General features: G+C 33.2%; 1 protein-coding gene across 1 annotated transcript; it reads left to right on the forward strand.

Annotated features, from left to right (window-relative positions):
- Positions 1-416: 416 nt before the first annotated feature.
- Positions 417-24,957, forward strand: LOC128213070 (uncharacterized). Its single transcript, XM_052918585.1, has 4 exons — positions 417-663; positions 22,694-22,936; positions 24,044-24,130; positions 24,584-24,957. Exons 2-4 carry the CDS (start codon positions 22,704-22,706, stop codon positions 24,939-24,941), a joined length of 678 nt encoding a protein of 225 aa, XP_052774545.1. The 5' UTR covers positions 417-663; positions 22,694-22,703; the 3' UTR covers positions 24,942-24,957.
- Positions 24,958-25,871: the final 914 nt, after the last annotated feature.

Below are 25,871 nucleotides of genomic sequence, written 5' to 3' on the forward strand. Positions count from 1 at the left end.
GTGTTAGGATACATGGTGGGGTAAGTGTGGGGTACTGCCTATATAAGTTTACCCTCTAGTGAGCTTTAGTTCAAGTGAACTATTCCTTCACTGTCTGTACCAATGAGGAAATCCAATCATATATTGATAAAGCTATTTTGATGCTTGTGTGGTATGATTAAGGGTTTGTACGTATGTATATCTCGTTCAGTGCCGCAATGCCATTACCTTGTGCCTCTAAATCGGGTTTATATTTGATAACCTGCTAATATTGGAGGCAAGATGGCTTTAATCGTTTTGTGAATTCCAACAAATGAAAAAACCGCTGTCGAATCAACCGATTGGAGTATGATATTGGCATTACTGAAAATAGTCGCGCACTGTCCACAATCGTCACAATGCGTTAGAAACCAGTGGACAATTTTAACGCGCAAAAGGTTTCATCCTCGAAGGGATTGACTTGACTGAAAGGGAAATTCGGATAAGCAATTGTTCAGATGATCCCTGCTGGCATTTTATTATTGGGCCAAAATTATTGTGATGCTAATTATTGATTGATAGAGTCTCATATGTAATTAAGTGGTGATTTCAGATTAAAATTATTTCTTCGTCATGCGGACTACTCAGAAAACGGTTGTTTTGGACTGGCTTTTAACTGTCTGAGGTTGGAATAGTACCACAAAGGTGAGAACAAATATTTATATTTAATGTTTTAATAAATTAATAAACATGTTTCCGAAGAAATGTTTAATCTTGTAAAATGTTTCCGATATCATTTTATTTTTTCAAATACATTTATGCATTATCTATATACGAATAACTAAGTAGTAGATCATAATCATCATACTCTTCAAGTTATTAAAATTTATAATAATAATAATAATAATAATAATTATTATTATTATTATTATTATTATTATTATAAAACATAAAATAGTATTATTATTATTTTATGTTTTATTATAATAATAATAATAATAATAATAATAATAATAATAATAATAATAATAATAATAATGATAATAATAGCATACTTTTTTAGTTTTTATTTAATGTAACAATCAGCCATATATAAGGACATGATGGTATTTAGACGGAATTTAACATGTATGATTTTATGTTAGGGATAGCTTGATAGCTTGCTCTGAAATACGATTACTTGAATATCTCTATTTTTAAGCTTATATAATTCTATATATTGTGTATCTTAAATGCCAATCTTATATATAAACTGCTTGCCATATATATATATTATATATATAGGGTGAACATTACTGATCGCTCTGGTCTAGGTTCATGTGAATTTTCATAACATTCGAATTGTCATCGAGCATATGTATTTGTTTCTGATTTCACTGCCCCCTTCCCCAAAGGATTTATAAAAAAATACATTAATTCTTCTTTCCGATGTACCAAAATGAGAGAGAAAAATGACAGTCAAAAACAAATTGTCTAAAGGCAATACAACACTGACGATCGGGCGGGAATATAAGGGTAGGTATCGAAACAGAATTTTTTATGACCAAGTACTATTCGTCCCTGGGACATAAATTATCTTTTTAATGGACTATGAATCTCGCCAAATATAGTTTTATCTACGATAAATATATATGGACTACTGAGCACTCCCTGTATTTTCTATTGATCAAAGTATTTTGTTTTGTTTTGATACCTTATAAAAAAAGTATATTCAGTTAAGGAAAAACTTGAGCTTAAAGCTATATTACATGTCTTTTTGGCTTCAAAGTTTGTCGAATTGTGACCCTTCAGTACCTTTATACAAAGTACGTAACTCGTGCAATTGTTTTGCAGTACTTTTATACAGAGCATTTGCAATTATGTTACAGTACCTTTATTCAAAGCACTGCAATTGTAATGTAGTACATTTATACAAAACACTTACAATTGTCTTGCAAAATGATAAAAGCACAAGCCTACATCCAGAAAAAAGGGAGAGAAAAAATAATATACGGAAATTTGAACTGTAATAAGATTTATTTACATTTTGCTTACAGCTAATTTCAACGGCGTCTCGATTTTGCTTTAGACGGCTTCTGCTTAATAAATGTAAAATATTAAGTCAAGGCACGCCTGTTAGTTGTTTGAATTAGCATCAAGTGAAATCATGATAGTGGAAGATTTAATTTAGGATTTTAAATGCCAATGTAAAGTTTCTACTTTGCATTTCTCAAAAGGCTAGGCGTACTTCTAATGTATTCTTTGGAGAAAATAATAACACATTGTTAATGGATTTTTCAAAGGAAAAAAGTTTCATTTATAGGCACTAATCACAAAAAGAAATAATTAAGAGTACCGCCTTTGATGATCTTGACTCTCCTTATATTTATTATATATATATATATATTCATCAACTTATATTCTCTAAGTAAAAAATGGCCGATAAGAGCTCTTTTCATTTATTCTCAGGACTGAATGGATTTGCCCACGGCTTATAACGTTTGGTAATGTCGACGTAGTTTTACACATTTTCAAAACGTTGAAATGATATAGCAGAGGCAGGAATTCGGAGATATAATTACAGTCATAAAGCACTATTGGACGAATCAGACCGATTTAACAATACTATTCCTCATGTCTGAATATTGTTATTTAAAAAATACAGAAAAATAAAGTGTATCTTTGACGTCTTTTATTTTGACTTTAATGAAAGAAATGAATACTTAATTATTTCCGCATTCACAATTTGAAACGGGCCAAAACAACTATACATCATTTTTATTATTTATTTTTTTATAGTTTTAACACTTCCACATGTGTTCAATATGTACTGCATGTGTTCAATGCGTATATTTCATCGGACAAATTGATGACCAATTACTGGTAAACATTTATGGAATCGAATTCAAAATATTTCATGATCAATTGACATAACGAATTTTCGAGACACGTCAAAATCTCGTTTATTTTAAAAGGGTTAATTCTACAGACAATATTGAAGAATTTTTCACTTGCTTTTCCTGTGTAACATGGGTAACATATGTAACCACTACACGAAAACAATCGGAACTCATCGGCCATTATCCATCAAAAACAACTTCGGATGTATGCCGTTGTATCATTAAAAGTACTTCATAAAATTGTATATACTATTCTTAATTAATTGTAATTTTTTAACATGTTATTTGTTTAATAAGTTTCAATTGATCCCAAGTGAAATAAATTATTGCAAAAATATTAAAATTTCTAAGAGTTTAGTCCTTAGGTTTTACCGCTAAGCTGAAATTACTACACCATCTACATGCAGCGCAGTTAAATGTAAAGAATTCGGACATTGTAAACCGTACATATCCATCCGATGTTGTTTCGATGGAAAATGACCGAGTAGTTCCGATTGCAAGAAAATTGCTTTCCGATACACTATCCACACTTTTGTGATGGTAATTTGCAAATTACACCTCTAGTCAGAAATGAATAACTGTATGGACACCCGCAGAGGGCTTTGCATTGTCTCTAGTCGCCACTCCATCAAAAGGAGCCTCTGAAAATAGATTTCGGACGAGCATGGTTGTATGAAATCGCCATGGGGATGTTATTGTCAAAATTAGCGGGGAAGTTGTCGCGATTTTGACCATTGGCGCAGACTTCAATTTCGATAATGGTAGTACATTTCAATAAGCATTAATATTTTTACGAGACGGAGTTCTGAAAATGACATTTCGATTGGTTAGCATTGCGGCGCATTGCAAGATACTACCAGCAGACAGTTTATTGAGTTTATCCCCTGTATTTTATATTAACTTAAATGACCGGTCGCCTGTTTAAGCATTGTAATCAGAAGAGCTGATCGCATATATTTCTATACAATAAATTATTTGAAATTAATAATTTGAAACAATTTTAAGTCAAGTTAACTATTTCTGTCGAGTAAATAAGATTAATAGTATTTCTATAGAGAGTTATTTAAAACGGGTTCAAGACATGTGGCACTCGATCGAGTGATCCAAACGATTTTTGTGTGTGTGTCGCTGAACGCATCAACAGGGCGCTAGCTTTAGTCAACATGTCGACCATACTCGAGAAAATAAATATTTTTACGAGTATGGAAACAAGACTTCATCTTCACTACATCTGTCCCGTATCGACACATGCACGTACAGCATTTACTGCTGTTTTGTGTCCATGTCATATAGAGACATCGCGAACAACTTTAGAAACACACTCAATCAGAATTCCGCGGCCATTTTCCATCGAAAACAACCTTGAATGTTCAAATACGGTTTACAATGTCACAATTATATACATTTAACTAAGCTGCAAGAAGTACGCGTAGTAATTTCAATTTTACAGATTTTGCTAAGGACTACTATTAGGGATATTAATTATTTATGCAATAATACCGGCCTTCACTTGGAATCAATTTGAAGTTAGTGATACAAAGAAACTACACGTTAAAGACGTGCACTTTATTATTATTATTATTATTATTATTATTATTAGGAGGAGGAGGAGGAGGAGTATAGCGCTTTGCAAACAGTACATGAGCAGTTGCCGTATAAGATTGGATAAATAAGTAGAGAAATACTGAGCATTTTCAATTGAAATGTCACATGAAAAAAATAAGCTCCTTTTTAAATAAATGTGATGCAAGTATTTTCGAATGAAAAATTACCAATGTTTTTGTGAAAAATCGCAGATAGGCACTTTGTATGACAAAATAAAGTGAGGCAAATCAGTATGGTCAGGAGTGTTAAAACTAAGATACCAAAAGCTGGAACCCTATGAGACCACAAGTTTCATACTGGCGTTAACAACGCGAATAATCACTTAATTACATCTTGATTGTTGCGTAATTGGTTGACTGACATTATCAAGTGATGTTATCAATGTATTGTCAAGAGTTCAAAATATCGACGACTTATGTAAAAGTACAAATGGCCTAGTAGAGCAGGGCCTGTATTCAATATTGATATTACCCATAACCATAGACATCCCCCAGTGATTCCATTCAGCCTATTGGTCAGCTAAATATACAGGCCAATTAAATCACTTGATTTCTAATTTTAGATTTAAGAATAATCGAAATTGCTTATTGAATAAGGCCCTGAGGCCTTTATTTTCTTTTTTTTCTTGTCTTGACCGGCGTATGTTCACACCGCACTTAAACCAAATTACCCTTTTTATACTATAACTGATTTTTTTTTCTGCAATTTCGATATTCATGGTGTAAAATGATGAAATAATTAGTGTTTTCATATGCATTACCGGGGAAACTATTTTTAAAGGAATATAAAGATATACATCCATAATATAAGTTTACATCACTAACACATTATGGGACTTTAAACGACAGCAAAGAGAAAATGCGTGTGTCTTAATTTTGTCTAATCTCAAAGGGCCGCGTTTTTAATATTCTCAGTTTTAAGCTGCGACAAACGTGTTCAACAGATAAAGCCAAGAATTAAACCGTTATGCATTCGACCAATAATGTTTCTAATTTCTCTTTGTCATTTCCTGTGAATCATTAATACTCAATAGTTATAACTAATCTTTTCCAGATATTACTTTTTAATGTAGTACCTATAGAATTTCATGCTTAAAAAACGTGAACTTATTAAAGAATTTCCTGCAATGTGTTTTTTATGATAAATTACTAAATGATGTAGAAATAAAGTCGCGCTGGATCAAACATTTCAATCACGTACAATTATACTAAAAACAGGGGATGAAAGACATTACTTAAACTGATATATAATAGGTTTTTGTTAGTATATTTTTAATGGTCATATTATGGCAAAGGAAGACATCAAATATCAGGGTAAAGGAAACATAAGTTTAGAAACATATTTAAGGAATAGTATAAAATGGCTTAAACTCAAAGTGGTTTAAACCTGTGTGTTTTTTTCCTTATATTGCGAAGGCGATAAACCTTGTATCTAGTAGCAATGAAAGAGTAGTTGCCCAGTTGAGTGCCATCCGACTTCAGGCGATAAACCTTGTATCTAGTAGCAATGAAAGAGAAGTTGCCCTGTTGAGTGCCATCGGACATCAGGCGATAAACCTTGTATCTAGTAGCAATGAAAGAGTAGTTGCCCAGTTGAGTGCCATCCGACTTCAGGCGATAAACCTTGTATCTAGTAGCAATGAAAGAGTAGTCGCCCTGTTGAGTGCCATCGGACATCAGGCGATAAACCTTGTATCTAGTAGCAATGAAAGATTAGTTGCCCAGTTGAGTGCCATCCGATTTCAGGCGATAAACCTTGTATCTAGTAGCAATGAAAGAGTAGTTGCCCTGTTGAGTGCCATCGGACTTCAGGCGATAAACCTTGTATCTAGTAGCAATGAAAGAGTAGTTGCCCTGTTGAGTGCCATCGGACTTCAGGCGATAAACCTTGTATCTAGTAGCAATGAAAGAGTAGTTGCCCTGTTGAGTGCCATCGGACTTCAGGCGATAAACCTTGTATCTAGTAGCAATGAAAGAGTAGTTGCCCTGTTGAGTGCCATCCGACTTCAGGCGATAAACCTTGTATCTAGTAGCAATGAAAGAGTAGTTGCCCTGTTGAGTGCCATCGGACTTCAGGCGATAAACCTTGTATCTAGTAGCAATGAAAGATTAGTTGCCCAGTTGAGTGCCATCGGACTTCAGGCGATAAACCTTGTATCTAGTAGCAATGAAAGAGTAGTTGCCCTGTTGAGTGCTATCCGACTTCAGGCGATAAACCTTGTATCTAGTAGCAATGAAAGAGTAGTCGCCCTGTTGAGTGCCATCGGACTTCAGGCGATAAACCTTGTATCTAGTAGCAATGAAAGAGTAGTTGTCCTGTTGAGTGCCATCGGACTTCAGGCGATAAACCTTGTATCTAGTAGCAATGAAAGAGTAGTTACCCTGTTGAGTGTCATCCGACTTCAGGCGATAAACCTTGTTTCTAGTAGCAATGAAAGAGTAGTTGCCCTGTTGAGTGCCATCCGACTTCAGGCGATAAACCTTGTATCTAGTAGCAATGAAAGAGTAGTTGCCCTGTTGAGTGCCATCCGACTTCAGGCGATAAAGCTTGCATCTAGTAGCAATGAAAGAGTAGTCGCCCTCTTGAGTGCCATCGGATTCAGGCGATAAACCTTGCATCTAGTAGCAATGAAAGAGTAGTTACCCTGTTGAGTGCCATCCGACTTCAGGCGATAAACCTTGCATCTAGTAGCAATGAAAGAGTAGTTGCCCTGTTGAGTGCCATCGGACTTCAGGCGATAAACCTTGCATCTAGTAGCAATGAAAGAGTAGTTGCCCTGTTGAGTGCCATCCGACTTCAGGCGATAAACCTTGTATCTAGTAGCAATGAAAGAGTAGTTGCCCTGTTGAGTGCCATCGGACTTCAGGCGATAAACCTTGTTTCTAGTAGCAATGAAAAAGTAGTTACCCTGTTGAGTGTCATCCGACTTCAGGCGATAAACCTTGTATCTAGTAGCAATGAAAGAGAAGTTGCCCTGTTGAGTGCCATCAGACTTCAGGCGATAAACCTTGTATCTAGTAGCAATGAAAGAGTAGTTGCCCTGTTGAGTGCCATCCGACTTCAGGCGATAAACCTTGCATCTAGTAGCAATTAAAGAGTAGTCGCCCTGTTGAGTGCCATCGGACTTCAGGCGATAAACCTTGTATCTAGTAGCAATGAAAGAGTAGTCGCCCTGTTGAGTGTCATCAGACTTCAGGCGATAAACCTTGTATCTAGTAGCAATGAAAGAGTAGTCGCCCTGGTGTGTGCCATCCGACTTTCGGCGATAAACTTTGTATTTAGTAGCAATGGAAGAGAAGTTGTCCTGTTGAGTGCCATCAGACTTCAGGCGATAAACCTTGTTTCAAGTCGCAATGAAAGAGTAGTTGCCCTGTTGAGTGTCATCAGACTTCAGGCGATAAACCTTGTATCTAGTAGCAATGAAAGAGTAGTAGCCCTGGTGTGTGTCATCCGACTTCAGGCGATAAACCTTGTATCTAGTAGCAATGAAAAAGTAGTTGCCCTGTTGTGTGTCATCGGACTTCAGGCGATAAACCTTGTATCTAATAGCAATGAAAGAGTAGTTTCCCTGGTGAGTGCCATCCAACTTCATGCGATAAACCTTGTATTACTAGTAAGTAGTAATGAACGAGTAGTTGCGCTGGTGAGTGTCATCGGACTTCCAGGAAATAAATCTAGTATCTAGTATCAATGAAAGAATAGTTTCCCTGGTGGGTGCCATCGAATTTCAGGCGATAAACCCTGTATTTAGTTGCAATGAAACTGTAGTTGTCCTGGTTGATGCCATGATACTGCCACCGGACATCATTGCCATTTTCATACCAAATTAATTAATTTGAAAAAAAAAAGATATGTGTAAAGAAAATTGAATGTGACGATATATGATACAAACAAGTGTATTTCTCTCCCTTTTGTTCTAAAGGATTTTTTTAAATTGGAATTGTTCATTCAATACGTTACAAAGAAAAAAACCTACAAAACTTTTGACTTGGTCTTGAGTAAAGTAAACGTGAAATCCAGCCGTGCGATTTGCATGTGTCATACAACGGCAGCCATGTGAAACGAACTCTTATTTCGTTATGTTGCAGGACAGTTTTACTGGTAACTAGTCACGTGATTTCTTTGTCAATAGAGTGTGAGGTTTATGTTAGAGAGTCAAACTTTCTATATTTAATGTCGATTTGTACTATTTGGCACTAACCTTATCATACTTATTGTTTTATGTTGTTTCGCATTGCTGTTCTGAAAAAAAAACATGTTCCATATCAAATGTATGCTAAGAAGCAATTTTGTCAAATAATTCAAGTTTTAGTTATTCAATTTTTATTGGCAATATTGGCAATACAAAAGCCTTTGGCCACGAACAGTAACATAAACACATATTAAATGAGATGAACACAACACACAAAGGTTGTAAAAATACATAAAACAATTAAATATGACCTAAATCAAAAATATACTTGACTTGTAGGTATTAAAGTAAGAAGCATCTGCATCAATGGAGACCTTGCATAGCAGTGAATATGAATTTAGCCAAACATCTTAAAGTGATATTATTATTTGATGACATTATCTTTACAAATCTATTCAGTGAATTCCATGACCCATTGAAACACTATATTGTGAACGACGGAGTAAAAGAAGGACAGAATAGTTAATAGCGGTATTCACATTCTACCACACTAGTATTACATAGTTTGCATTTACGATTTATACGTAAATTATATTAGTATACCTTCCAACCTCGATTTACAGAGAGTGTGAACACCATCGCAGTCTGGATAAAGCAATTTCTATATTTTTCATTCATTAATTTGAAGATATTTCTCGAATTTAAAATCTTTCTTAAATTGTTTAAAATATCTTAGGCTGCGAATTAATAGTATCAGACCAGCGCTGTACATACTGACTACGAATATGTTTACAAAACCTGAGATAAAGTTTGTTATCCTATTTCATATCATAAATTCCCAAAACTTTACATCCATACATAGGTATTTAGGCAATCAAGGAGTCAAACAATGACAACTTTTTCATAACATCAAGCTGTACTCTACTGAACATTTATACAAGGTGAGTGTACGCTTTTAAAGTTTGATCTTCCTGAGACTTTACAGCATTAACTTAACTTCCAGTATAATAACATTTTATATCTATGTTACAAAAGCTATCAAAAATTTCAATAGGTTGATTGTCGATTGTCTAAATAAATGATTTAATGATTTACGTTTTTCAAAGATACATTTTTTGGTTTTAGCAACATTTATTTTAAGACCCATTTGCATGAATATCTCTGCACAGAACCAATTGTTACATATACAACGGCAGGTGGTGAAAATACTACTATTGGTCGGACTATCAAATCTACATTGTTTTGAATATCATCTATTAGCATAATGATTGAAAGAGGAGAAAGGGGTTCCCCTTGTTTTAAGCCAAAATAAATATCAAAGATATCTGAATATGGCATATTAAATATACAAATCTTTGACACATGCCTTATATTTGCATAAAAATATTTTAACATTTTTAACGTTTGAGTCCTTATACAAGATTGGATTAAATTAATCCATAAAGCATCATGTATAACAGTGCCAAAGGCCTTTTCACAGTCAGTAAAAGCATGGTATAATCTTCGTTTCTGGGATGACACGTTTTGAATTACTATATACAACTTAAATAAACAATCCACCGTGCTGCGGCTATCGCGAAAGCCAAACTGAGCGTTTGTGAAATCATTTTCAGTTTAACACATCTAATATAATTTGTCGTATATCTCATCGATAATGAGAATATTTTGGCAATAACATTGACCAGTGTAATACTCCTATAGAACGAAGATTGGTTTTATTGCCCTTTTATAGATAGGCACAATAACACCTTTAGTCCAGGCTTCTGGATATAATCTATTATCAAAAATATAGTTGGAAATAGTAACTTAATATGTTGAAATAAAAAGTTCTGCATCGATGAAAAAATGCAACTATACCACTGATATCACAACTTTTGTGTCTAGACATACAACAAATTGTATCACAAAGCTCTTCTAAAGTAAACGCACAATCAAGATTATTTACTGAGATATTCTCACCTTCATTAAAAATATCATTACGAAAGCTACTCTCATTTGGTGAGGATGACCTATTTTTAAAATGATTTACAAAGTTTCTAAAGGTACATCATGAGAAACCGTATTACCTTTCCTATTAAACTTTTTATATACTGCCAGAACTTTCGAAAATTATTTTTACACAGTTTACATAGGTTAGTCTTCTCCTTTCCATAATAAAAATCTAGGTTTACGAACAGAACAACAATCGCTCCGTGTATTATGAAAAATATGAGGATGAAATATCATATACAATCATATCAGATAATATATTCATACAACTATCAACATCAATGTCACCACTAGTGAATATAACTTTTAGTTCATTGAGGTGGCACTCTTATTCAAAATCAATACATACACCTGTATCACAAACATCAATTTTCAATGATAAACCTTCAACTACTTACTAAATAATGCAGTTATAGAAATATTAATTACTGATAACAAGATTGTAACCATGTATTTAATAGCATAAAGCGCAAAAATATTAAATTATCGGTGAATGCTAAAGGATTTAATGTGGTCTACTTCAGTCTCATGAGTTGGAAATACCGTGTTTTAAGCTTATTTCTTTAAACTACACTGTTTTCGACATTTATTCATCCCTTTTGTAATATTAAAACAATATTATTAATTGTGGTAAACCTTATTTGGGAGTAGAGTGCATCTTTAAACATGGACCGTTATGGTCTAACAATGGAAACAATTCATTTGATTTAGATTCTTCCCAGATCAATTTATCATACAGTACATCATTTCCATCGGAATTAAATGTTATTAACCTTCAAAAATAATTCAATAGGGCACTAATAATGTTGAAAACATGTGATATACATTGATGAATGCAGTTAAATTTAAACTATAGTTTGCAGTTGTTGTTGTTTTTCGTAAATTCGGCCCAAATTTTCCTCCTGAATAGTATATATGTTGCCCCTACCTAGGTAAAAAATACCCCTTATTTTATATTTTTGTGGAGCATTGACCTCTTGTCATTTAGCAAATGTAGCAATAAAGTAAAGTAAAGCATTCATGAATATGGCGATAGGTTTGTTGAATGAAGCGTTTGAAAATAATTTAAACATTTTATGAATCATGTTAGTATGTGTCCCCTTTTTGCCATAACGGCGCTAGTTTCCCCATCAAAAGGGCCTCGCCACCATTTTCTTAAAAGCGACAAATAAACAGTGGTTTGTGTATATCATAAATGGATGAATTGCAGATAACGGTTTTACTTTTGTGGGATGGTAACATAAGATTTCAACACGGGCTCGTGCAGTTTGTTTTTATTAAATATAACATAAAAGTTACTGTTAACTTGAACACATGCCATGTGTTTCTGTTTTTTTTGTAACAGCAATGAAATGTATATGCTCACGTTAATAATACATGTTCTGTTCTGTTTTTCAATTTGTTTTTATTATAATTGATTGGAAGTGAACATGAAATCAATTAAAGGGGCTTATGTAAAACTTTGACTCAGCAATGTTTTGAAATAATTAGAGGTCGTTTCACAAGTGCATATGTATGGACAATTCCCCTTTGCAATAATGGATAAATATATGATTGCCCAAAACTGTATATGAACGAAAACGGTCCGTATAACATCGCACAAATACAAAATGTGTGGTAAGGGTGACAGTATTCACTAGCGAATCAAGGATGGGGCGCACCCGGCGTCCAATCTCCTAAATCGTGCAACTTTATTTTTTCTTTCAATATAGGAGAAAATGTAATAAAATAGACCCAAAATGCACCATTTCGGACAGGAAATTGTTGAAATCCCAACAACTGCCAACAGTTTTAACCAAATAAATTAGGTTTTGAGGGAGGGGCGCAAGTCAAAAGCGTACGCACCTAAGTAACCCTCACCCTCTAACAGCAATTCATAGAGCCGCCCTTGGTATTTGCACGATTTGTTCAACAAATATTTATTTTATGAATAAACGATCTACTAGTATGTCAAAAATCCTATCATGTAATTGCATCCACGTTATCGTAAAACAATTTTACAGACGACCAGTAGATATTACTTAACGTAAATCCCACATGGAAAAACAGAAGCAATATCCAAATATATTTCCATTAAGAATGCAGCCATGCTTCAACTACGTGATTTAAATTTTGAAAGGCGGCTAGAATCCGCGAAAACGAATAATAAACACTGTTTCTGTATGACGGGTCAAAAGCCTCGTATGGTTACATTCAAATTAAAACAGCTGAATTTGTATATTTGGGAAAGTTGTTCAAGGGAAAAGTAATTAATCAGAACCTTTTAAGAGTAGCTATACCTGACTCTAATGGAAGGTTATGAGAATAAGCAGACAAAAATTCGCAAACAAGGAACGTTACACCGTTAAATACTTCTGAGAAAGTACTGGTTTTGTAAAAGTGACGTATATTTTGTAGTTATCCTCGAAGGGGTTGGTTAAAAATCCTATGCCACGGTACGAGGGCTATTTAAAAACTTTGTAAGCTTTTTTAATAACTTAAAAGCTAATGACGTATGAGAGTTGATAAAATTTGTTTTTTTATTTGATGACGAGTGACAAATTCTTTTTAGCACATGCCCTTTTCCAGTAACAAATAACAAAAAAGAACATAACTGTTTCAGCTGCGCGGATGATGAGGCGAATAAATTACAAGTTAGCAAAGCAATGCTGATTCCCGCGTTTCATGCATTGCAGAAATGTAGTACCCGGAAGCACAGTGGCTTGGTTTTTGAAAATTAAAAAAAATCTTATGATGACGTAGTAATTTTGAAAAATGTTCATGACGTCATTTCATTTTTAAATACAAAAATCGTCGAACATTCTAGGAATAATTGTCAGGAAATCAAGACAAAATATCGCGCTTTTCTCTTATGATTTAAATGATAAAAAAATAACAACTTCATTCAATAAATATTCAAATCGAAATAAGAACTCAACGTATGAGTTGCTGGAATGCATGTAGTACCAATTTAGCAATTTTTATCACACATGTTGCAAGACTAATGGTTATATTAAACCGGAAATAAGGTAAAGCACGAGATAAATAGTAATTTCCTTGTTTAATCGTGTTGGTGTATCAACGTGGTACAACTGAGAGTTAAAAGAAAACAACTGCCTTTACAACACAATGCTATTTAAAAATATAGAACAAATTGATGAAACATTGTAGTATGCCATGTATCATTGTGACAATATAAATTATTTTCTTAAGTAAATCATGTTTTGTCAAGAAACTGTTATTAACATGTTCACGAGTCGACAATAAACAATTCTGTCTGTTGAAAGAGATTTTCATACAATACTGATGTGGGGGTGCAATTTAACAGTCCTTTTTACTTATTCTTAAAAATAAGAACATAAACAATAATTATGTCAAACAATTATCAGTTTCTTCAAGTAAAAAAATAAATATACCCATTGTGAAAATTTTGGGTACAGCGCCTAACTTGCCCCCGAGGTATTGAAAAAAACTAATAAATCTATGAGAAAGTACGATGTACCAAATTTAAAAAAGTATGAAAGTAGTTATGAAAACTTGACACGATCTTTTCTTAAAGCCTTCGTATATAAACAAACATGACTGTCTGTATTTCAGAATTAAACAAATCTTTCCATACATCCTCCTCCTTTAAAATGAACTATTCAATTCGCTTTGATTTTTAAGATTAATTTTCTTTTGGTTTACTTATCACTGTTTTAAACGAAATTGCTTTTGAAAGCCAGGCTTTAATATCACAAAAATACCAAAGTCTAAATCACAAATTTTCTCATAAAAGCAAAGAATAAACCAACATATTGTATGTTTTAACTATTCAAAAAAATCGTAGAATGTTCTGATAAAAACCTTTGTCCATATTTGAAAGAAAACTTATTCTAGAGCAAAAATTATACTAAAGTTATTGTTAAAAAGCAATGAGTTATACTAAATTACATTTTGGAATAATTTTTCTTTTAAATCTTGCAGATTTCAATCAACATTCACTACGAGAGAATTTGATTTTAAAGCGTATAAATACGATTTTGATGTTATGCGAATTAAAGGGCTGAGATTGAGATTCGATTTAAGTATTTTGTGATATTGGAGCCAGGTGGTTACTAAGCTAGGTTTGGCTTGGCTAAAGCTCTCTGCTTACGCAGCTCTCTGCTTACGCAACTCGCACACAGTGTTACTAGGGCCAATATTCACTATTGATCCTATCCTTAGACATGCCTGAGTGATTCCATTTAGCCTATTGGTCAGCTAAATATACAGATCAATCAAAATACTTAGTTTCTAATCTTAATTTTAAGTTCAATCTAAGTTGCATATTGAATACGGCCCCAGCTGATCTTTATCAGTAGTATTGTTCAATAGACAAACAATCTTCAAAAATGTAGTGCCATACTTTGTTTAATAGTTTGGTCAATAAAACTTAAAATTCAATGACGTCTTTTGGACTATATAAACACATTTTCCCCTTTGGCCAAGAGAACGCGTAAATGTTTATCACTTTATTTTCGTTTAATTGTTAAGGCAGAATAGAATTTCTCAGACAAATCGCAGTAAATATGACAAACGTGTCAACATGACTCATTTACCTCATGGAAATATTATATAACGTACAATGTCAATGTTTTAAATACACTTTGAAAGTTTCAGCTGCTTTTCTCTTCTTTTAACATGCATATATCAAAGTACTGCTTAATTTTTTAGAGTATGTCTTCAGGCATGCTCTTTCTTGTCACTATGTTGGAAATTTACGCAAAATTGTCTATCGAAATAAAACAAATCTTTAAGCTTTTTTTGTCCGCCAGACATTACCCTATATCCTTATTAAAAACACTCGGCAATGCATTTGGGAAAGTGAAGCTTTACAAGAATCGGACATTCAGTAATTAAGTGATGTCCTTTAATAATGTTTAGTTAAGATTTATTCCTATTTTTCGTGAGTCCATGCAGTATGATCGCTCTGCCGCAATTTTGCAAATCCATAAATGCGCGCTCAACAAGCATTTATACTGCATGAACGCACGAAAAATAAGAATCAATTCTTATATTAACAATTCCCCCCTTTTCATTACTTTGTTTTTTGCGGTAATAATGGTTTGGGTTGTAATAATTATCGCCTTTATCAAGAACATTATCCAGATGTTTTAAATTGTGTTTTACATATGCATGACTCAGGAAATTCCTCCTACACAGTTCACGAAAGGTCGACTAGCTTATGCAAAATGAATGTAAATTATATCCTACAGAAAATCAGCTGCAAATGTGAATAAATAAAAGAGACCATGCCGTATCACACTAATGCTGTTAAATTAAACCGTGCACGCTCTCTGATCAAAACCCGGACACATTGTAGTACAGCTTACAATATAGAATACTTAAATTGTCTATATCCGCAATTTCGATATCATAGAGTAAAATAATGATAAAATAGGTGTTTTCAAATGCATAACCGGGAACACTTAATTTTGGTCCAAAAACATGAGCGAGTCCCTTTAATCGTCTTGCAAAATACAAAAACATATAAAAGCATCGCACACGCAATAAATCAATTTTTGATGAATATTTAAAGGTCTGCACCTTTCAAAAAAAAAAGAATTTGACTGCCCAGAATCTAAAGCTTTGAACAACAATGCTGGAACAGTCACGTCCACACGAAATTGCTTCCTGATCTAATCCATAACCATCGGGGAAATTGCATGTCAAACGTTTGTTGTAGTAACAGCAAAACACTGGCAATCGCATCTAAAGTCGATCGTTAAAAAATGATAGTCTTTTGATTGGATGAATAACAGGTGCATTCACAATGAACTACGTTATGACATGTTCGCAAATTAACATATTTTTTCAAGGTGTTGAAATGATGAATGATCGTGGCTTTAAGTTCACCCCCCAAATCAATCAAGAAAATTTCAAAGCAAATGCAACATCTTTAACAGTTATAGATGTCGCACAAAACTACAATGGCACTGTTTTGTTAAATATCGTTTTTTAAATACGAAATAAAGTAGGACAAACCATTAAAAATGTATGAATGAAACTTTGATATTGACGGCTGGAACCCTTTATCAAATGTTGATATACATGTATATATGTTCTAATATTGTCCGCAAAAGGCTTAAAGGTTAAATTATCCTTCAGCTTCAGAGTCCTTACGGCGAGCGGTTTGTTTGTCAGTTTTCTAAAGAAATCTTGACTGTATCGCTCTCCATTAAATCCATTAGATTTGTTGGCAATTATCAAATAGTAAAACAATAAAAAATATTAGTATTTTTAGATGCATAACCGTAAAGAAACATGAGCCAGTCCCTAAATAGGCACAAAGCTAAGGCCAGACAGTTACAAAAAGATGTACTGGTTTAAACATACTGGCAAACTATAAACATATGACCAAAAATGGCGAAAGAAGAATCTTCATTTTATGACTTTTATTTATAGATCTTTAGAAAAGTATACGTACTAGTATATGCGTAGCCAAAGAAGTTCTTTGTTTCCACTAACATGGTAGATAGGTAGGCATAACTTTTTTTGTGAACCGGGATTCTGTACCAAACCTGCTGATATCACGGTATACCAGTATTCTAGAAAAAAAAATATGAAATTGTCAAATTTTTCACATATTCACCCTAAAAATGCTCATTTTTTTTAGGAAATAACGAAAACAAATTCACGCTTCAAAAACAAATTGTCGGTTCGGGAGGAAGAAAATAGGGTCGGTCGGGTTAATGGAAACAATCAATTTTATGAAACGCCTTCCAGTTCATTTTTGGCAATCTTAAGAAAATTAGCACTCTACCTCGGATCATCAAAATTGGCTTAAAACCTTTTTGTATTTTTTGCTGGGGCATTCTTAAGAATTGATATGCGTAAAATATATGAATACACAATTTTTTTAAATCTTCGATTGTCTTGGACCTATACCAAAAAATGCAAAAAAAAACAAGTATATACATATGCATCCTTTTACTACTTACACTAGTTTAAAAAGTAAACCTTCGTGGAAAATAGACTGACCGAAATATACTCTATGAAACTAGTTTTGGTCCACCCGTCAGCATCGATCTACGTTAAATTAACATATAAAAAAAAGAAAAAAAGATTGTAACTGGCCACACAAAGATGAAAATACCGTCTACTTCTACAGACCATAGAGTGGGCTGCCAATAATCATCTAAATTGATCTCGAACTTATTTGTTGTTGTTTTGCTTGGGCATTCGTAAGAATCGATCTACGTAAAATATATGAACAGACAATTTTAAAATCCTCGATTGTCATGGGCCTATATTAAAATGTGAACACCAAGTTTATGCTTCCTTTTGCTACTAAAACTAGTTAAGAAGTAACCCTTCGAGGAAAATGGACTTACCGAAATATACACTTTGAAACTATTTTTTGGTGCATTCGTCAGCATCGATCTACAAAAAAAAAGAAAAAATCCTCGATTGTCATTGGCCGACACAAAGATGCAAGTACCATCTACTTTTACAGTTTAAAATTAACGTTGCTGAGAAAATGAAATGGCTACAACAATGTGATAGAACAAATATAAACGTACTTAATGAACATATTATTTGTTTAAAACCATAGCAACACTTTAACGTTCACAAAGAGCTGTGGCAGGTATATTGTTTTATTGTGTTTATTTTGAAACCATTTATCGGCCATATTAAACCACAGGTTTTGAATTTGTAGCGTTAGAATAATCAATCGTAATCATAAAAACAAACACTAAGTAACACATTATTAGCTTCAAAGTTTCAAAGTTTATTCATACACTCAATGCAAACAGAGTTTAAAATCATGAGGATATTATAAGTGCTAAGTATAACGAGGCTTTATGCAGGCACATAGTACATACAAATATAAAAACAAAGTGTACAATGAGGTAAATGTTGTCTGAAAGGAATGATACATTGAGTTTCAAATTACAAATAGAATTACAATTATCAATAATCAGAATCAAAATTATGTCAAGTTTAATCATTTTAAAACAGAAAAATCAACAGTATGACAATTGTCAAAAATCTCCGGAAGAGTATGTACTTTTAAAGAATATAGCATGGGAAAATTCTCCAATTTAATACGCCGAATAAACGAGTGATATACGTTTACATAATGAACGGTTTTTAACACTAGGTGGTAAACGATTTTAATATGTGTTTAACAAATAGTTTTCTAAAATCATTTTCATTCGTACTTGTAAAGAGGTTTAGGAATTTAACATAACTTGGTGTAACATAAAATACAGGTTTTATTAACGTTTTTCTCAGATTTAAAAAAAATCAGGACATTCTATTATATAGTGGTATTCGTCACCTATCGTTTTATTGCAACGCGTGCATTTTCTATTCTCGTATGGGACATTACTCCATCGACCAGTTTCACATGTTAATTTGTGATTTCTCATTCGTAATTTTGCATAACTTTTTGTATTTATGTCATAGGTGTTATAAAGATATTTTTCCATTTCAAACTTTTCTTTAAATGTTTTATAAAATCGGAAGGTAGTGAATGTGTTTAATGTACTGTACCAGTCAGTTATAAACAAATCTTTTAACTTTTGTGATACTGAGAGAGTTAACCATCTACAGTTAATAAATGTATGTGATAACCAAATTCCTTACATTCCTGTTTTTATTAACATAGTTTTAATATTATTTATCCAGATTAATTTATTTTGACTCCCGTTATTTTGAAGATCATCATAAAGACAATACATCGCATAGTAAAGTTTGGTAGACAGTTTTATTTTCGACGGTTGTACTAGGTGTGCCCAAAATTTAACCATCCGTGTTCTATATCAAATTGTATAGGAAATACACCAGTCTCACCATACACCATTGCGTTTGGGGTTGAGGATCGAAGGCATAAAATGTGCTTCAAGAATTTAAGTTGTACTTTTTCCAATAACTCCAAATTTCCAAAACCCCATATTTCACATCCATAAAGAAGTATTGGTTTAAATAGCTTATCAAACAAATCAATTTGCATATTTATTGGGAGGTATAATGATTTAGCTTTTTTTATCAGACAATACATTGCTTTTGTAGCTTGGTTTGCAATATGTTTTTTGGCAGAAAGAAAAGATCAAGAACGACTAAAATATATTCCTAGATACTTCACAGTTTCCATGTTCATATTATCAAATTGGAAAGTGTGATTTGTCATTCTACCAGATGAGAATATTACAATCTTTGTTTTATCAATATTTTCTTTTAAATGCCATGTATGACAGTAGTCATAATATGCATTTAAACAATCTTGTAAATCATTTGCAGTTTCACAGACAATTGCTGTGTCATCAGCATATAAAAGTATAAATATTTTCATATATGACAATAACTGATTTTCACCGATTTCGATGCCATTAAGCTCTTTAGTGTTAAAGAATACGTGCAGATCGTTAAGGAACAGGGAAAATAACATTGGAGAAAGATTTTCCCCTTGTCTGACCCCTATATTACTTTAAAAAAAAAATATTAGACGACTCACCATTAACCCTAACACTCAATTTAATGGAATTATACATATTTTTAATGACCCATAAAAATTTACCACCAATGTTATATGAAATAAGTTTCGACCAAAGACATGAACACCAGACAGAGTCAAATGCAGCTTTGAGGTCAATAAACGCATAATTTCTTCATTTTAGCTCTTAATATTTGTATTAAACAGTGCACCACAAACATATTATCTGTTGTTGAGTAGTTTGAGCGAAATCCAGCTTGAAAGCTTTTATAAGGTCTTTATTTTCAGCAAATGTTTGTAGACGGTTATTTAAAACACCGGTGAATAACTTACCTAAACAACTTAAAAGTGTGATCGGCCCATAATTGTCTGCACCTAGCGGGCTTCCTTTGTTTTTAAAAATTGGTTGAATAATTCCCTGTGTCCAAGATTCAGGGACATAACCAGTATATAACACTATGTTGAATAGTTTTACATATATATTTTCAAATAAATTTAAAGTAGATTTAATGTGTTCGTTTAAAATCAAATCTACGCCATCAGCCTTGCCATTTTTCAATTTTTTAACCACTTTTTGTATGTCTTCCTTGGTTATTGGGGAGTTAAGAATACTATTAATATGCTCCGGTGTCTCAAAAGGCGAGTTATTATATATGTTTGTTTCATCGTTAAAAATAGTTGCATTAACACTTTTGAAATGATTATATAGGTCTTTTAGTGATGCTTCAACATTAGTTTTGCTTTTGCCATTCAATATTTTCCAAAATTGCTTTGGATCTTTTTGTTTAGATTTCTTAAGTTTTGTAATGATCTCTTTTTAATGAGTGTAAGTTTGCATGATTCTTTTTTAATTTGTAATTATATTTTGCTCGATGGAATTTCTGTCTGGCTATTTTAGTTTTTATTGTACCAAATATACGTTGTGTTGTTTGCTCTGTTTTTGAATTTGTATTTTTGTCTTTTGTGTTAAAAGACAATTTTGCACTGTCAACAAAAATATATTTTAGTGTTACATCGTTACTATTTATGATATCTTCTAATTTGTTCATCAATATTTTCGATGAATAGCTCTGATTTGGTTTTATCCCACATTACAGGGGTCGAAGCCTGATTGGTTGTATTCTTAATATGTTTTGAGCTTATATGAATTGTGAAATATATCGGACAGTGGCCGTCTGACATCTTTGGACAGAAATCAAATACATCAAACCGGTCAATAAATTTAAACATGGCAGTTGAAGTGATGATACAATAGTCAATAACGCTTGTTTCTTTAAATGTGCATTTACCGATTTTATCACCATTAGTCCTACCATTCAATATAAACAGATTATTTTTCAATAAAAAATCTAAAAATTTACTTCCATAATTGTTCACTGTTTTATCACAGCTAATTCTTTCTACACTAACATCTGTTTTTTCAAACATTTTTATTTCAGACATGTTCTCATCGTAGATATCCAACAGGTCAAGTTCATTAAATATATCATTATCAACTTCTATAAAAATCTTTACAGTTTTTAATCCTGGAGTTAAAATCTCAAAACATACATACGTTATTAAACTTTGTCGATAACAGTTCAATGTCGTTATTTATTTCCAAAAAAAGGGTCATCTGATGCAAAAGTTGAATTTTCAGGTGGTATGTACACCACACTAAAAACAGTATGTTTTGTTTGGGGAATCAAGTTTGAAAACGAAAGCCAAAGCGTTAAATCAGCTGTTTCCCTTTCTTTCGTCTGAAACAACCAATCCTTCAATGGTTGCAAAGGCGAAACAGACGATTCATTGCACTTTCATTACAAAGTAATTGTTGAATAGTTTGCTGATATGAGTTTTAGATATTGGCAATGATAAATATTTCCATGACGACGCCAACGAAGACACTTAAGCTTTGACAATACATGTTTTTCCTCAGAACACCAGACCGACATAATGTGTAAAATATTTAAGTAATAATCGTATTTATAATCATTATACACATGTATGTAACAAACATAATTTTTGAGTGATAAACCTTTAACGACTGACTTAATAATGCATTTATGGAAAATATTAATAACTGGTAACAAGATTTTAACCGTGTATTTAATAGCTGTAAACGCATGCATATGGTGTGTATTAAAATATTTATGGAGATCAACGATCGTCTCATAATGTAGAAATACCGTGTTTAATGCATTTTTTTTTTCACGCGGTTTCAATCTAAAGAACCATTTTTTCGATATTGATTCATCTTTCCCGGTATGTCAAAACAATTGTATTAATTGTGGTACCTTTTATTTGGCAGTAAGAGTTCATCTTTAATTTAGTACTAACAAAACTAAACGTAAATTTTAGTTATTGTCCTAGTGCTGTGGGAGAACACGGAGGAAGCCAACTTGTCCGGCTTGGTTACCACAAACCAAACTCACCTACGCCTTGTACTTTAATGTACCAAGGCATTAGTCCTAATGTTTGTATTATTTAATATACATATAAATGCAGTTGTGTTTAAATGTTATTTGAATCATGCACAGATACGGTTTTGCATAAATCAATTTTATGCTGAGTTTTGTTGTCTGTGTTGGGGTACACGAAACAAAGTGTTCCAGACCTGGAACATAAAGTGCTACAAAGTTGTTTAAACACGGCTTGTCCTATTTGCTTGATATCAATTTGTATCATAATCTCAACTTTTTTTTACTCCAGGAAGTGGTCAATGGCAGGACAGGAGCTGGTATTTCTGCTCTGGCTTTTCTCCAACTCTTTCTCCGTAGTGGTCACGTGGTCAACAGCGGTAATGGACGGGGCCAGAATCTGTGAGGAGCTTAGTGGGACGACCGACTGCCAAACAAGCGCATCTTGCCTAAAAAAGTTTCTGAGTTGTGAGTGTGTACCTGTCGAACTCTTGCCGTTCTTGAAAGACGACCATGCATATTCTACACTCTGTTTGTAAGTTTAGTTATTCGTATATTTTGATAAAACCTAGTAAAACAAAAATCAGGACCTGGGGTGGTATTCAACATGCAACGTAAGTCAATATTTTTCCATATTTCATACATCACGGACTCCATTCAATGTATATGCCCGTTGTTTATATAGATCAATCCGATTAGCTAGATCGTTCTTAAAACCAATTAAGACCAGATTTAAATACCACCCTTGGCTCTAATAACAAAAATAAAACACTTAAATAAAGTCCTTAATCTCAGCTCATTTGCACACATACAAGCAGATTAAAGTTTAAAATCCTGCATATTTTGACTATCTTTAAAAATGTATTTTCTCACAAAATGTGTTGTTAAAAACTTTTCTTTTCAATATTTTAAAGAACAATTATTCAAAAGCAAAAAAAAATAAAACAGGAGTAATTGTTTAAAAAAAACAATTTGTTGTACTCAATTACATTTTTGCTGTAGATTTTTTTCGGAATATTGACCAAAGTATTTAATCACCATATTCTATGAGAGATTGAGCTTTAAAGACTTGTTAATACTTGATTTGATGCGGTTATATGAGTAGAAAATAGAGATTTGAGATTTGACTTGGGTAGTTTCGTTATACTGGAGCCAGTTTATCAAAGAGTGTACGACATCATTTGTAAAGTCTTTAAAACATTTTTAAATATTAGGTTAGTGTCACAAGCAAATGGATCCATTTTATTTAAAAATCCAATAAGTTTCTCAAAGAGAGCAGACAAGCGATTCGATTCACAGCCAGTCCTATGACTTCTAAGAACAACATATTCCGATAGAGTGATCGATCTATATCATTATGAACTTAATTTTCTTGAAAATCCATTCAAGACTATGTTTTGCAATCGTGTTCTTGGACAATGACATGTTTTACTTTGATAGAGCCTGGATTGTTGTTCAAATAGACATAGTCGTTACTTGGTTTACTTTATTTAAAATACCATAGTTTGAAATTTACAAACGAAATTCAATCGTTAAGATGTCCGCCTTAACGGAGCGGAAGGTCGAAGGTTTTAGACTCACACGGGGCTAGACCTCTGCCAAGGTCGGTTGCTGCAGTCTTACAATGTGTATCATCTTTCAGGTTTTCAGTTTACTATACAGGGATAGGAGAACCAGAATGCTGTCCATACATGCATCATGAGAAAAGATCCCGCGATGAAACTTACAAGTACGCATAATAAGTCATAGTTGTTTCTGATATTCTTTTCCCATAAAATAAAAAAGAAGTTTGTATCCTGAGACATATTCACATTGAATCATTTACAAGAGCGTTGACAACTCAAAATATATCTTAAGCAGTAAACAAGACCGCCAAATTTGCATATTGTAACGAACACGATCGCCAAACTCCTATTTAGTCACTGTATGGTTTTATTAAGCGAGTTATTTAGAATCTCACGCATGCGAACTGGCTAATATAAAGGTAGTTGAGCGACATTTTGCGCTGAGCACTTTTGACACACCATTTCGGGGCTTTATAAGGACCGACCAGACCCTCATCTTTGCTATTAAAAACTACAATCAAAATGGTAACACGAACATAATACTTAACTGAATATCTTGACCTAAATTGGTTCAATTGTTCGTACGACTGTAATTATGGTGTTTATTTTTGTTTCAGTGGGTTATTTCCCTTGCTAACACTCCCCCTTCTTCCTGATTGGTCAGCTTTACCGGAAGTCAGAAAACGTGGACATGAACGTGCTACCAACAAGTTTGGAACCTCTGAACCAGATCGTCGAAGCATTGACTCTGATGAACGTGCGACATCAGAACAATTGCAACAATATGAGAATTACCGCAATGATATTGAATCAACTGTTTTACTATTGACAGATATAATTACCAATGGAGGAGATAGCGATGTATGGTTGAATTCTGATCTGAGTAATGTTCAAGGACGTACAAACATGTTGTTCCAATCAAAGAGGGGGCTAGGAAGTATTCTTTTACATGCAATATATTATAATGACAAATAAAAAAGTATGAACATGAGTCTTTGTTTTACAAATCAAAACGAAATTTAAATAGAACATCATTACACCACTGACCCACGTCGATTTTCACAAACGTACGTAGCAATGTGCTTTATGCCCATCACAAGCCCACATGCAAAATATATTGAATACTGTACTGGGTACGTATTCAACGCTAATGCAATCAACATTATTAATTAAATAGACCGGATAGTTCGCAGTAACATACACACCATATTTTCGGCAAAATACATAACGAGAATAATAAGGCAAATCCATGCTCATTATTCATAACACGTTCACTACGACCGTACATCATGTGCTAATAGTAACTCCATGAATGTCATACTTACTTACTTACTTGGTCTTACTTGGTCTGTAAGGGCAATTTTATAGCCCCGAAGGCTAAATAGATACCCTTGCATCTTCTTCAGTAAACTGTCTCCACTTTCATAAACTTATCATACGGTACAGCATCAATAATTATGTATATATAATAGTTAAACTCCAATGCATGTAAAATTGACATTAATAATATTGATTGGAAAAGTTTAATTACTACTAATATCACTAATACACACCCATTTCCCTAGAAAATTATCTATGAACTGGGTTGAAAATCGATTTAAATTCAGGCGACAACAGAAAGTTAAAAGTCAAGGACACGCTTTAAAGCTAACGAAAATCTGTGTTTACAAGGTTACATACCACTATGTAAAAGACTTGTCTGGATTACCTGCCCCAACCAGAACAAAGTCAATTGTACAATCCATCCTAAATTTAAACTGCTAGCGAAACGTATTGGTTCGAAATTGTATAAGAAAACTTGAACATGTTTGGGACTCCTTTCCTTTAGTTCGTTTATATATAAACCCCATATCGGAGCGATAACAAGTAGGCGTAGCAAATTATTTTGTTACTGACATGCAGATA

This window comes from Mya arenaria, chromosome 13, assembly GCF_026914265.1.
Source record: "Mya arenaria isolate MELC-2E11 chromosome 13, ASM2691426v1".
NCBI lineage: Eukaryota > Metazoa > Mollusca > Bivalvia > Myida > Myidae > Mya > Mya arenaria.